Source organism: Ostrea edulis, chromosome 5 (genome assembly GCF_947568905.1).
Source record: "Ostrea edulis chromosome 5, xbOstEdul1.1, whole genome shotgun sequence".
NCBI lineage: Eukaryota > Metazoa > Mollusca > Bivalvia > Ostreida > Ostreidae > Ostrea > Ostrea edulis.
The window spans coordinates 47,327,813-47,341,582 of record NC_079168.1 but is presented as its reverse complement, the minus strand read 5'-3'; the positions used below and the strand labels follow the sequence as shown (position 1 = coordinate 47,341,582).

The 13,770-nt window shown below is 35.0% G+C and overlaps 1 protein-coding gene across 1 annotated transcript; it reads left to right on the top strand.

The window, feature by feature from the left end:
• The first annotated feature begins 281 nt into the window (after positions 1–281).
• On the top strand, positions 282–13,487 carry LOC125649947 (mitochondrial import receptor subunit TOM20 homolog). The gene is made up of 5 exons (XM_048877822.2): positions 282–575; positions 7,495–7,544; positions 9,990–10,071; positions 12,369–12,511; positions 13,180–13,487. The coding sequence occupies exons 1-5, from the start codon at positions 308–310 to the stop codon at positions 13,276–13,278; spliced, it is 642 nt and encodes a 213-aa protein (XP_048733779.2). The 5' UTR covers positions 282–307; the 3' UTR covers positions 13,279–13,487.
• Positions 13,488–13,770: the final 283 nt, after the last annotated feature.

The window sequence follows — 13,770 nt, the reverse complement described above, 5'->3', positions numbered from 1 at the left end:
ACAGGCTAGCATGGCATACAACCTTTCAAGAGAAAAGAGGAGGACATGTGCAACAATATTTGGAAATTGAAAACTTTCAAAGTTACTTTATTTAGTAAAAAAAAAAAAAATTGCGGTTTCTGGAAGAAAAAATTAAACCCCCTGCTGGACTCGAACCCGCGATTTACATTTCAGCAGTCGACGTGCTAACCTACTGAGTTACTCAGCTAGGCAATGATATTTGAAATGAATAGACTGATATTTATATTTTCATTCATGTTTTACAAGGAAGTCAGCCATTTGCACTTAGCATCAAAACGAATAGTTAATGTACATGTTGGCCACTATTTCCGTACTAGTTTTTGGTCTTCTGTGCGCTTTTTACATTGGTCAGAGAAGACGCATTGAATATTTGTTGTTTGTGACATTGACATCTGGTCAGGCCTGCACGATGAGTTCTTTGGTAACAAATTTTTATTCTAGCTCACTTGTTAAGTATGCGGTTGCAGGAGCAGGGCTTTGTTTTCTGGGATATTGTATATATTTTGACAACAAACGCAGAAGCCATCCGGATTTCAAGAAAAGATTAAAAGAGCGTAAGTCTCGTCATGTATGATGTCCACAAGACCTTCAATAATGCGAAGGGCTTTGCAACACCGTGTTGTTGGTTTCAAGTGCTGACTGGAAGTAACAATATGTTTGTTGTGAGGAGAGTAAAAAGCGTTTCTCCATCCCCCAAGAAATAGGGTTAGGTCCTTTGGAAATCCCCAAGGATAGATCCTTCTATGGGTGGTGGAGGGTGCATAGAATCACCGAAATTACCGCTAATCACCGAAATTACCAAAGAAATGACCGAAATTTCTCATAAAGGGACCGATATCACCTCAGTATATGTTCATCTATATACCATCTAGTCACATGTCAAATTTCATGAAGATTGGTAACGATATGAAGGAATTGTTTCCATAAAACCAATTATTGTGAAGTGTGAATCTGAGTTACTTTTCCATTACTGATCGAACTCTCGTACACAGTAAAGCGAACTATAAATAGGGGCCTAGCCAGTAAGTTCCAAATGTCAATATATATACATAAATCAGGACAAATATTTCATTTTTATTTATCACACTTTATGGTATAAATCAATACGATATATAAAACATAAGGCACGTGGTGTATATCAATATCTGATATGGCCAACAAAAAAAATATGTGTGTTTCCGGTTTCCCGACCGACCCTATTTTTTTAAAGCTGATTTGCCGACCCTATCATTTTTTTCGGCAAAAATCGGAAATTCCGGAATAAAAACTCGGATCTCATTCCGGAAACCGTTCCTCATTTAATATATCGCCAAACATGGCGGCGCACTTACTTGCCGCATCTGCATCCAATCTTCAAGTTACAGTGGAACCCCGTTATTACGTTCCCCCTTTGATACGTTAGTCCGCATATTACGTTGGAATTTCAAAGCACAAAACCATTTCTTAACAACCCTATATAAAATAGACCTCGTTATTACGTTGTCCTAAGATGCCGGGACTCGGTATTACGTTGTAAAAATTCCGACAAGAACGTAATAAACCCCTAATTATTCAATAATGATTCTCAAAATAATAAGCCATTCACACCTTGACTGCCTGAGGCAGTCACCACGTAAATTTCCTGGTCTGTTTGGGGATTAGAGACGCTTGACTGATCACGCTTCGATAGATCTAGCGACATCAATACAGGTGAATACCCTGTATCGAAGCCAGTGATAAACAATTAAATAATGTTTATTTAGACATTGTACTCTATGAAATTTACTTCATTTTTCATAATTTGATAATCGAAGAAATAATTTCTCAACCACCTGAGTGTTCAGCATAATGTGATTACCTTCGCTATTAAAACTCTATTTACGGACAGCTTTGGTACCAAACATGAAAGATAAGATTTATCGTAGCAATGTTAAAACCGCTTGGGTAACTGCTTGGACATAGGTGACTAAAGGTGATCAATTAAAAAATTCATGCAGCTTGGGTGTTCGTAAATCTCGTCCATACATACACCAATCAAACTGTCATGTGTTATCGGCCGATTCGTGCACGGCATTTACCTCAGTGAATATTCCAAAATCCCTTGATGCGCACGTGATTTTAGTGCCATCATTTAACGTTATAAATGAAATCTTCGTGCATCATTATATTTTTTTTTTTATGTGGATTGCGCTTAAATTGTTCTCCGTGTTTATCGTTGGTGAGAATAGTGTGTAAGTGTTGGGTATCGTGTGCGTTTTGTGTCTATAGTTTTGTTGTTTTTGGGTGGGATTTTTTTTTATTGTGTTGTGTATTGTGTAATTAGAGAACTTAATAAAACGATATTTTGTTATTTTTTTAATACGAATGTTGCATACGAACCGGAACGAGTTATTGATAGAAATTTAAATGAACACATTGTTTTAAAGTTGAACAAAATGGCGGTCCAAACGAATGCAGAAAAAGCAACGTTTATCAAAACATCCTTATGTATCCTACACCAGAAATAAAGAAAAGGGATAAGAACATGAATAATTACGGACATTAAAGATAAGATGTAAATAAAACAAAGTATCATAGTCTTTTAAACAAAGAAACAGTAAAAAGTGCTAACATCTTGCAAACTAAATTGAATTGGTCTGTTTGAATGTGTTTGATTTGTTCAATAATAAGGTGTTGATAGTTATGAACAATGCGTTTTGAAATTATATTTGCCCAACAACTTGTCAGAAGTGCAAATTGTATTTTTGCCATCACTTGGCATAGATCTGTCTTCATGCACCAATTTAATATTGCAATTCTAGAAAAGCAGAGGACATAAACCCTACCGGTGCACCTAGTCAATGCTCTGTTTTGTTGGTTAAGTCCCTGGATGTAGTCTTTGTACCCTGATATTTGAGAATTGTTTGATGTTCTATTCATAATTTGCCTTTATTTCACTTTAACCACTTGGCAGATGCAACATAGGCACACATACAAACATACATTGGTCGTTCTTTTCTACTCACACTTTAACCCCCCCCCAAAAAAAATTTAAAAAAAAAAACAAACAAAAAAACCTACCTACCTACCCTATTTTTTTCAGGCATGAAACAGGAAACACACATATTTTTTTTTTTGGCCTATGCAAAGTGCAGATCTTATAAGAAAAAATCGACGATATGTATTTGTTGATATTTAAAACTTAATAAAGAAGGCAATGTATTCCAAATTCAACACAATATCAGTGCATTACATTCAAACGACTGCTCGTGAAATAAATTGTTTCACGTTTGTGTACGCGAGGTATGTAAAGGAAAATAACTCGTATAAAATTTATGTTTACATTAATCGGTTTAATGGCCACAACTCCTTCAAATTGTTATCAATCGTCATGAAATTTGATGTGTGACTAGATGGCATCTAGTTGAACATACATTGAGGTAATTTCAGCCCCTTTATTGCTAATTTTGGTCATTTCTTTGGTAATTTCTGTGATTAGCGGTAATTTCGGTGATTCTATGTACCAAATGGTTTCATCTCCCCCTCCCTGTGTCAATCTTCCGCGGGTCCTTACAATATAGTCAAGTCAGACATGAGCTTCTTGAGCAGAACTGTTGGGAATCTTAAGACTCGTAGATTGTCCTGCAGGGCCTTGAGACAGACATGTTTAAAATATATGTGACAATTTTTAATTTCTGTTTTAATACATCATCAGAAACCCACTGTCGGTAGCACTTCTTTTACTTCCTGTGGGACACAGAACCAATATTTTCGCTGGAAGGTGTGTCTCAGCTTTTTTTATGGGATTGGTCACTTTACCATTCCTTTTTGCAATATTCACCCAATGAAAAAGCCTCTTATTTCTAGTGTTTTGGAGCATAGAAAACACAGGGTTTTGACACAATATGAGCAAATGGGTATATATAGTATAATAGTGAGACGGGAGCTAAAAAAGCCGCCATTTATTATCGGTTGCTCGCTTCAAACTTTCAAAACTTTGGTATTAATCGTGATAATGCATGAAAAGTTTTCCTAGTTGAAAGCCAGAATTAGGGCTGAAATGATTCACCGAAATATCGATACTGTTCAATATAAACGCTCAATTCAATATTCGATTCATTGCCTCGATTTTCGGTTCGATACGTTTATTACAAACGGGTTCAGTAAAATACATCAGTCTCGGCCAGTACATATTATTTCTACCTGCATGAGAGACAAATAGCGTCAAATAATGTTCAAACTGTTTGCCTTGAGGTTGACGAAAATAATAATTAACTGTATCAGTTCAAACTACAGCAAACAGGCATCTCACCGTTTGGCAGATTTGCTTTTAAAGTTATGATTTTGAATCTTTATAATTAATTTTTTCTTCAACGTTATTATTGGTTTCTTCTGTAAATTGTATTGTATTGAAAGTATTGAATCGTGGCATAAGTATTGCAATATGTATCGTATCGTGAAGGGGGCGTATTGTTTCAGCTCTAGCCAGAATATTGTTCTGTTTTATAATACAAACATCGTTTACCTGACTTCACGGGAACTTTGAAAAAATAAATCCAACTTCTGAGAATTAAGTCGCTGTCGTTAACTCTACACCATTTTCTCCATGCAATTTACCTTCATTACGTTGGATTTTATGCATCTGTCATCCGTTGCAGTCCAATTTGGAATTAGCGTTTAAAATATAGCTACTTGTGGTCACCCTCACAATATTTGAATGAATGTTGATCGTCTGTTTCGGCAGATCAGATTCGTTTTCACTAGCTATTAGCCTCCGAGTTCAAACGAGTCAACCATATTGTGGTTGTTCAGCACTGAATGACTCAAGTTTAAAAGGTGCAAAACGATTGGACAATATTACTACTTTTGCTGCAGATCTCCACCGGAAATTTAAAGTTTCAATATGGTTGACTCATTTGAACTCGGAGCTAATAGCTGGTGAAAACGAATCGCCATTGGGGCGAACAAGGTTAACAAACAGGTCGGCAAAAATCCTTTCAGGATAGAAATGATGAGGTGATTAACATGAATTTCGAACCCTGGTCCTCAATTGGTCATGTAAGGTCATGCATTTCAATGAGTTATGCGAAAATATCGGCATTGTGTCCCACAGGAGGTAAAAGATATGCAGTCAACTGTGGGTTTCCGACGATGTTTTAAATATTGGTTTAATGAATTGACAATGTATTGACATAGCTACCATTAGAGTGAGCCCAGCTACACTTATATGAGCAGATCCAGAAATTTTTCTGTAGGGAAGTGGGATCCACCCCATGCATTCTTGGGGGTCCAACATTGCAGTGATTGGGATAGCAAAAGGCTCAACGTAACAATGGCTCATTGCTAGGCAGTGTCAATGTGACATTCCTAAATCTGAACGAGATTCGTTGAGGCTGGATATATGGAGTGTCGCCTCTTCCGAATCTCAGACCATTGTCACACAAAATGATTTAGGTAAATCTTGCTTGCACTTCTGTCGCTTGTTGTGATTAAAATGGGTTTTCTGTACTAAATGATAGTACAAACTATTATGAAATAGACTATTGGAACTCTTCAGTGTTGAGAAGGTATAAACTTAAATGGTGGCTATTTGCAACAGCTTTGATAATAATAAACTTGATTTATTTACACTATGTAAAGGTAAGAAATGTAAGTTTCATAGTGAAAGGGAGTTTATAGGATGTCTAAGGCAAAAAGTTGAAGTGGTTGAGAAATTCAATTTAACCCAATTTAATCGCAACAAGCGGCCGATGTTTAGGCAAGATTTCCCGAATCACTGTATGTGACACTGGTCTGAGATTCCAAAGAGGCGTCAGTCCAAATATCCAGCCTCGACAAATCTTGCTGAAATTGCTAAAATTAATGTGCCGTATAGAGATGATTGTGTTGCATTTAGAACAATAAGTAGGAAATTGACCTCTGAACTTAGAAGGTACATTATACATTCTTTACAGCACACCACAAGTATAACCAGAGACATATGTTTATTTCATATTAATAGTTGCTATCATTACTTTACTAGCCAGGACTAGCTATGACATCATAACCTACTAAACTCTGTTACATCATGTAGTGAGCTTTGATGTTTATAATCTTGCATCCTGCAAATTTATGATATTATCATTGGTTTTCATCGATCACGTGAAGGTCACATATATTCCATATACCATCCATGGTGTTAAAAGACAAGTTATTTCCATTCTCTCATTTATTTGGGTTTCAGATTTGCAGACTGTTCTGTAACACAACTGAAAACTCCCAGTTGAAGAAATAAATTCCAACTATTAAAGCCATACTAGCTGTCATTTTGCTGTCCAAAATTTTTGTTGCAAAATTGTGATTTACTATTTCAACGACAGAAAAAATAAGGTTTATAAACTTTTATGATAGTTGTGGTAGAAAACCTATCCAGAAGCTCTGAATGAAGCAAAATTACATTATAATGATTGTCATCCCGTACAAGAATTGATTTCTGTATAATGCTATATATTCAATAGAACCGAAATCTTTATTTTGATAAAATCTCAAACTTAGTTAAATTCCATATGGGACTAGAGCAAATTTACTGACCATTAGGTCAACTACAAACCATGTAACTAATAATAGCAGTTTGTACATTGTGATAAGGGTGTCAAATACAAGTGTATGAGAAAATGGCGGAGGCATGACTTTTGGGGACCCCCCCCCCCCCCCCCCCCCTATATTTCTCGAATTTCTCCACTAATTCTCCTTATGAACATGTTGAATTGAAAAAAAAAATATTCAGAGTAAAATTGATATGTGTAGTTCATTAAAATTCTTAGATATCGAGACTGATAAATGGCAGGTATAATATTGCAAGAGCACAAAGTTAAATGTCATTGTAGTTTAACATTGAAGTCAGCTTGAATACCTCCTATTCCCATGACATTAAGTCCATAAAATGGTTCATTTAATAAATGTATTTTAGAAAAATTCATTGACATGCTTTCTGATAAAATCTGATGAATGTGACTGTAACAACAAATAGTGAAAACAGGGTTTTATGTAATAAATTTTCACATATTATTAATTATAATTTTAAATCAGTTTTCACATGTTTCTTGGGAAGGTAACTCTTCCATACCCACAACTCTGTTCAATGACAAGAACCCTCACAGGATTTGGACATATTTGTATTGAGGATTCTCTGTACTGACAAATGATTGTTTTATGCCACTGGCCTACCATTCCTTAAACTAAAGGTAAAAATTTGCATTTTGATAATGCAAGCCATTTTTCAAACTGAGAACTAGTTGTCGTCTTTGAGGTTTTTTTTTGTGATCTCTATTGATTTTTTTCTAATGTCAATCCCAGTAATGTTGGTATAGAGAGTACATGAATATTTTGCAATGATGCTGAACACTTTTCAAGACAGTGTGACTAACAGTCATTATCTACCATCGTACTTTGATACATTAACTATGTTCTTAACTGTATCATCACAATTCAGAAAGCTGATCAGACCATTTCACATTTTTCCATTTCCATTTGTAGGTCGTCAACATTCAAAAGTGGGAAAGTCTTCAAAATCTGGTGATATTCAGGTATGATAGTTTGCATTGAAATTGGATTTACCAGCACAAGTGCAAACCTACATGAGATGCAAAGATTTAAAATATGCAGAAACGATCAAATTTTTCAAGTTTAATTAAAAAATTTCATATTCGGAGAATATTACTCGATCACACTTTTAAAGGGGCCATTAGGTGTTGACTAGGGACTTTCTCATAGTGCAAACTTTGATAAAATTTTGAAAAACAATATACATTTGTACAAATGTAAACGGGAGAAAGAAGTAAATGAACACCAATTCCAAATCCTGTTTCTGGAGTCCGAGTCTTGTATTTTAAAATGATTTCATACTGTACATAATACAAACCCTGAAATATATAATAAGTGACGGCAATATTTCATAATAAATCAATGACAGTTATATAGTTAATCAATAGTGTATATATATACATATATATATCCAATAATAAAAGTCAAGAAACACAAAACTCGAATAACATTTCACTGTTAGCGCTTTTGGCTTTAATGCCTCTTCAGACAGTTATAAAATATATATATATATATAGAGAGAGAGAGAGAGAGAGAGAGAGAGAGACGAATATTACCTCTGTAAGAATTATCTCCCTTACATGAATGAACTGGTACATATTATAGTATTAGAATTTACAGTATAATATGTAATAATAAGTAACAATATGATAAACATACTTTATAACATAGAAACACAATGTACCTGATTATGGACCAGGGTTCAGTCTGACCAAAATGGTCGGTGTTATGTATGTACAAATATAGTAGGAGTAAATGTCTGTTAATAAATGATACATTTATATACCACAGGTACTATAGAATTCATTGTACAAAATATACTATATACAACTTTGATTTATAATATACTCTCTTACTTATCACTTTTACTATTGTTAGGGTTCCCATTGAAATGCAGACAATTATAGAAATTACGTTAATGAAATAGGAATGTTAAAATGAATAGGTAATGGTATTAAATGGTAAAAGAAACTTCGGTAGTATGTCGTGTAGTCTCAAGTCGTATCAAGAAAATACCAAATGTCTATCAAAAATGGCTGACGCACGTAGTACATGTACCTTAATCTTTGTCTTTTTTAAAATTCTCTCCTTTCACACCTCATTACCCGGAATTTAACACGGAAAATTCTTGACCAATCAATGGGCAGAATTAAAAACAGAACTGACCAAAACTTATTTCTAATTTTTTTGGAATAGATAAAAAACAAGTACAAATGTAATCAAATTGATTTATTTTAATTTTCTGGCTGAAATAAAAGCATAATAAAAATCCAATACTACCACACAAATTCTCCACAATAAATTATTTACTTCCACACTATAATGTTTTCCCCATTGTTTCAATACAAAAAAAAAACAAAACCCAAAAACCAAACTAATGTCAAAATTACAACAAAAACAGAATGTATAGATTTTGATATATTAGGAGTAATTCTAACACATAAAATTAAATATATATTGTAAAGTTGTACATAGTCATGTGGCTGAAAGACCTATAATGTTTGTATATATATGAAAGTGCTAATGATTTCTCTTAAAAGTGACATAACAAAATGTGTTTGTTAAACACAAATGCTTCAGACTCAGTTGCCAATTAGGTACCATATAGCGGGTTTATTCCACGGGTCTAAAATTTGGCGATTCGCTGGCTCAAAGGTATGCTAATGATTTTAGCGGAATACATTTGGTGGACAGGGAAGAGTTGCCTCTCTTTCACATACTGAAGTCACAATTGGGTGCATATTTGGCTAATGAAATTTTGGCGGAAAGCTATCTAACCGCTAGAATAAGTCAAAATTGTAACCCTGCAGAAAAAACCCACTATTCGGTATATTGTGGACTTTTAAATATGATTAATTTTTGGTAAAAAGAGGCCATCCATGCCCATTGACCCACTACCTCAAAGGAAATCTGAAACAAGCTTATTGATACACCAACCCATGGTGTAATTATGAATATCAAAGTCCAAAAGCTAAGTTATTGCAACCTCCCACTCCCCCCCCCCCCCCCCCCCCCCCCCCCCCCTCTCCAATATAGTTTTAGCAACAAAGGCCGTACCCTTAATTGATTCCTGTAACCCAATGTGCAGTTGCGGACAAGCTTTTCGTTGTACCAATCCATGGTGCAGATGTGTATTAACATATAAGTCTGAACTCCTTGCAGGTTAAGAGTTGACGCCCCCTCCTCTTCCCCTCCAATCTTAATCATTCAACAGCCCAGACTTACAAAATTATAGCATTGTCAGCTTCCTTTCCCTACACATTTGTAAGGGGAGTGCAAACATTGACATTTTGTTTGAAAATGTTAGCAGTTTGATTGACAGCAAGCGAGATTTTCTAGCATGATGAAAAAATTCCATAACACTGTAAATCTGAATTGGTAAACTCACTTAGAATTTACAAATAATTGTATATCCAAATAAAATTTAGCTTCCAGACTTACAGAACCAGGAGGCTGTTCAGAAGTTTTTCTTTGAGCAAGTTCAACTTGGAGAAGAGCTGCTGGCAGCAGGTTAGTATTCCATGGCTAGATCTGAATTGTTGATTTTTAGCTTTCCTAACTGAAAGCTCAAGTTAGCTTTCCTCGTGAAATTTTAACTTTTCATGAATGCAACTTCATCTCAAGAACCACTGGATCAATTTCAACAAAACTTAGCACAATGCATCCTCGGGTAGATTGGATTCAACTTATTTAAATAAAGTACCCTGCCACTCTCTAAGGGAAATAATTATGAAATCCTGGGGGGAGGGGTTCATGATGTGAACAAACTTGAATCTATGCTAGATTAGATATGTCCCAAAATTTATTCTGTTCTTTAGTCATTGCAAAAAGAAAATGTGTACGTCTAGCTCAAATATTTATCAAACTTGCAATCATCTGCAATTTCCCCAAGAGGGTGATAAAACAATTGAGCAATATCCCGTGAAACTACAGACGTCTTTGAAGCATTTGAATTAGGTAATGAATAACATATAAATAAAGCATTTAAACTATACTCTGATCAAGAAGTACTTAAACAACATGGGCACGTTTGATTTGAAATTGAAGCTTCCTGATATAGTGTAAATTCAAGTTTGTCAAAATCATGGCCCCCAAGGGTAGGGTGGGGCCACAATAGGGGATTAACTTTGCCTATAAAATTTTGGTCTGGTAAAATGTGATTTGGTCCAGTAATATCTCAACCATTACTGGACCAAATGTCCAGCAAGTACCTGAAGACCTTCGGAAGCACTGGGAGATATTATGGTACAGCGATGTTTATATGTCTGTCCGTTTGGGGTCTTCTGTTTCTAATTTCATTTCTCTGTCACATATTAAGCTGAAACTTGCAATGTATTTCTTTGTGGATCACTCTAGATCATGTTGCAATTTTGATCCATTTTGACCTCTTTAGCAGAAGTTTTGCCCCTTTATTTGAAAATTATTGTTATATGGAAGGTACATAATTTGTCAAGTGAACTCCTCCCACAGTTTTTAAGTGAGAACCTTCTTGTTTTACAGTGTTTGTATGGAAATTGAAGATGTGCAAGTTGCAAGAATTTTGAATTCTTTCAATCTTTGAGAAAATTACAAGTTGTTGAACTTCATCAGTTTTGAGGAAATATTACATGGGGAGTACATGATTTGTCCAGTGAACTCCTCCCCAAGTTCAAAGGTTAAAGTCACTGGTTTACTCTGGAATAAATTGTTTTTGGATGATATCTCAAATACAATATGTACTCTTTAATGTTTTCCTTGAAAGAACTATCACAAAACAATTAACACCATCACCTTTGAGATGAAAAGGTCAAGGTCACTAGCTCACATAAGGTAACAATTGTCTATTAGATGGTAACGATTGTCTATTAGATGATATTATTTGCTCACCTGAAGTGAGCTTTTCTGATCAAAATTTGTTCGTTGTTTGTCGTCGTCAGTGTCGGCATAAACTTTTCACATTTTCATCTTATCCAGAACCACTGGGCCAATTTCAACCAAATTTTGCACAAATTATCCTTGGGTGAAGGGGATTCAAGTTTCTTCAAATGAAGGGCCATGCCTCCTTCAAAGGGGAGATAATCACAAAAATGCAAAAATAGGGTGGGGTCATTTAAAAATATTTTTCTCAAAAATCACTGGGCCAGAAGAGCTGAAATTTACATGAAAGCTTCCTGACAAAATGGATATTCAGATTTGTAGAAATCATGACCCCTGGGGTTAGGAAGGGGCCTCAATAGGGGATCAAAGTTTTACATGCAAATGTATAGGGAACCAAACTTGGCACAAAGCATCCTTAGATGAAATTTGTTAATTTGAAAAGCCATATCCATCTACAAGGGTATATGATAACTAATGAATTTGTAGTCAAGTTTAATAATTAAGTTTAATAATTAATGAATTTTTAGTTGTTACCGTTGGAAAGTTTTTTCTGAACCAAGCTGCTTATATAATGATAGTTTTGCTCAAGCTTGTTTATTGTTAGGAACTGCTGCTCGGATGCGCGATTTGGCCCATGGGCCTCTTGTTAATAATGTGATTTGGTATTGAAAATTTACAAAAACTTAGAAGTTTGCTTTACCATCAGAAGCTTCTTCTCACATATCTTGCGTATTAAATTGTGCAAGCTTGTTAGGTTTTTAGTTGGGCTGACTAATTCTGAGCAATAAGCCCTGCTGGTTCAGTTAGAATTCAGGGATTTCTTACCACTTCTCCAGTTCAGAGATCATGTCAATAATGGAGAAAGATGCTCCATAACAAGTACTCTGCAAATATACCACAGTATCAAGGTATTCATGAAGTACACTGCAACATTTTTTTTTCTACAAAAGGTGATGTTGAGAGAGCAGTAGATCATCTTAGTAATGCAGTGCCACTGTGTGGACAGCCCCAGCAACTCTTACAGGTTCTGGAACAGACTCTACCTCCTCAGGTCTTCCAGCTTCTAGTCCAGAAGCTTCCAGAGGTCAACAAGGTAGCAACAAAATTTTGTTGTACAAAATCAACTGGCACTTGATGATACAAAAATTCACTTTATTATATTAAAAATCTAATATTTTAGATATATAGAGAAAGCTAGGTACTGGATTTTCAATGTGAATTTTTTGTAATGTCAGGTGTCTGAGGAAAAATCATACTAAATGTGTCCAGATTAATCAACATTGTATGTTACAGCTTACTCCCCTGATATTGAAAGCGATAATTTTTTTATATCTCTTTTTTTTTTTAAATAAAACTAATTCCCCCACAAAAATATGAAGTTCTGTGGAATCATCTGTCTAGATCAATCAAAACGACAATAGACCGACTTGTCTATAGGAAATCTGACCAAGTCATATAAACATCTGTGTTATGTTGATTTGTTTCTGCCCACCCCTTTTTATAATAAAATGTACTACAATCTAATGACGAATCATTCAAATCAAGAGTATTCCATTATTGAAAAGAGGGGGGAATGGAACAGAATCAACTCGATATGTAATTTCGCTTTCATCGTCATGTGCCCTTGAGGTAATGTTCTGCGATCTTGATAGAAATGAAAGAAGAAAAAACTCTCAAGTAGTAAATTATCATTTAGAATGCTTTAGGAAACTAAAGATCAGAAAGAAAGTAAAAAAATACCCATGTTTTTTCTCTTTGTAGCGTTATGCTTCAATGTTTGCATCTTCAATGACCATACCCTCACCTGCAGCTGCATCTAAAGGACCAACCCTTACTTTAGCAGAAGATGACATGGACTGAGGCAGAGAACCTCTGAACAAAGAAATGATTGAAGTGTCATAGATGTGTTAACCGTTCAATGATTAAAACACAACAGACCAATACTTTACATGGATACATTTGATATGAACATTGTACTTAAAATAATGTCAGTGGTTTTAATACATTTGAAATGTGTTTATATTTATGTGTATACAAAATGGCTTGAATCAATAAACATAATTTTGACACCTTTTTTAAACGACAAACAAAGGGAATGAGGTAAAATTGTAAATAATGCTTTATGTTTAAAGGTGCAAAATAATTGCCAGCAACCCCCCACCCCCCACCCCCCCCACCCCCCACTCCACTTTAAGAAATGAATTACCATTTTAGATCTGAAACTTTACTGGGATATGGAGTGGGGCAGTTATATGATCAAATCCTGTGAAGCCTGAAGCATTTGAAATGAACAGGCAATTTTATAACAGAATTTATGCTTAACTTGTGTAGAATCTAGCTTACAATTTTGAT

Coding starts and splice junctions, on each gene's coding strand:
- LOC125649947 (XM_048877822.2), top strand. CDS start 308: ATGTACATGTTGGCCACTATTTCCGTACTAGTTTTTGGTCTTCTGTGC. Junction 10,072..12,368: donor AGAAGAGCTGCTGGCAGCAG/GTTAGTATTCCA, acceptor TTTCTACAAAAG/GTGATGTTGAGAGAGCAGTA. Junction 12,512..13,179: donor AGCTTCCAGAGGTCAACAAG/GTAGCAACAAAA, acceptor TTCTCTTTGTAG/CGTTATGCTTCAATGTTTGC.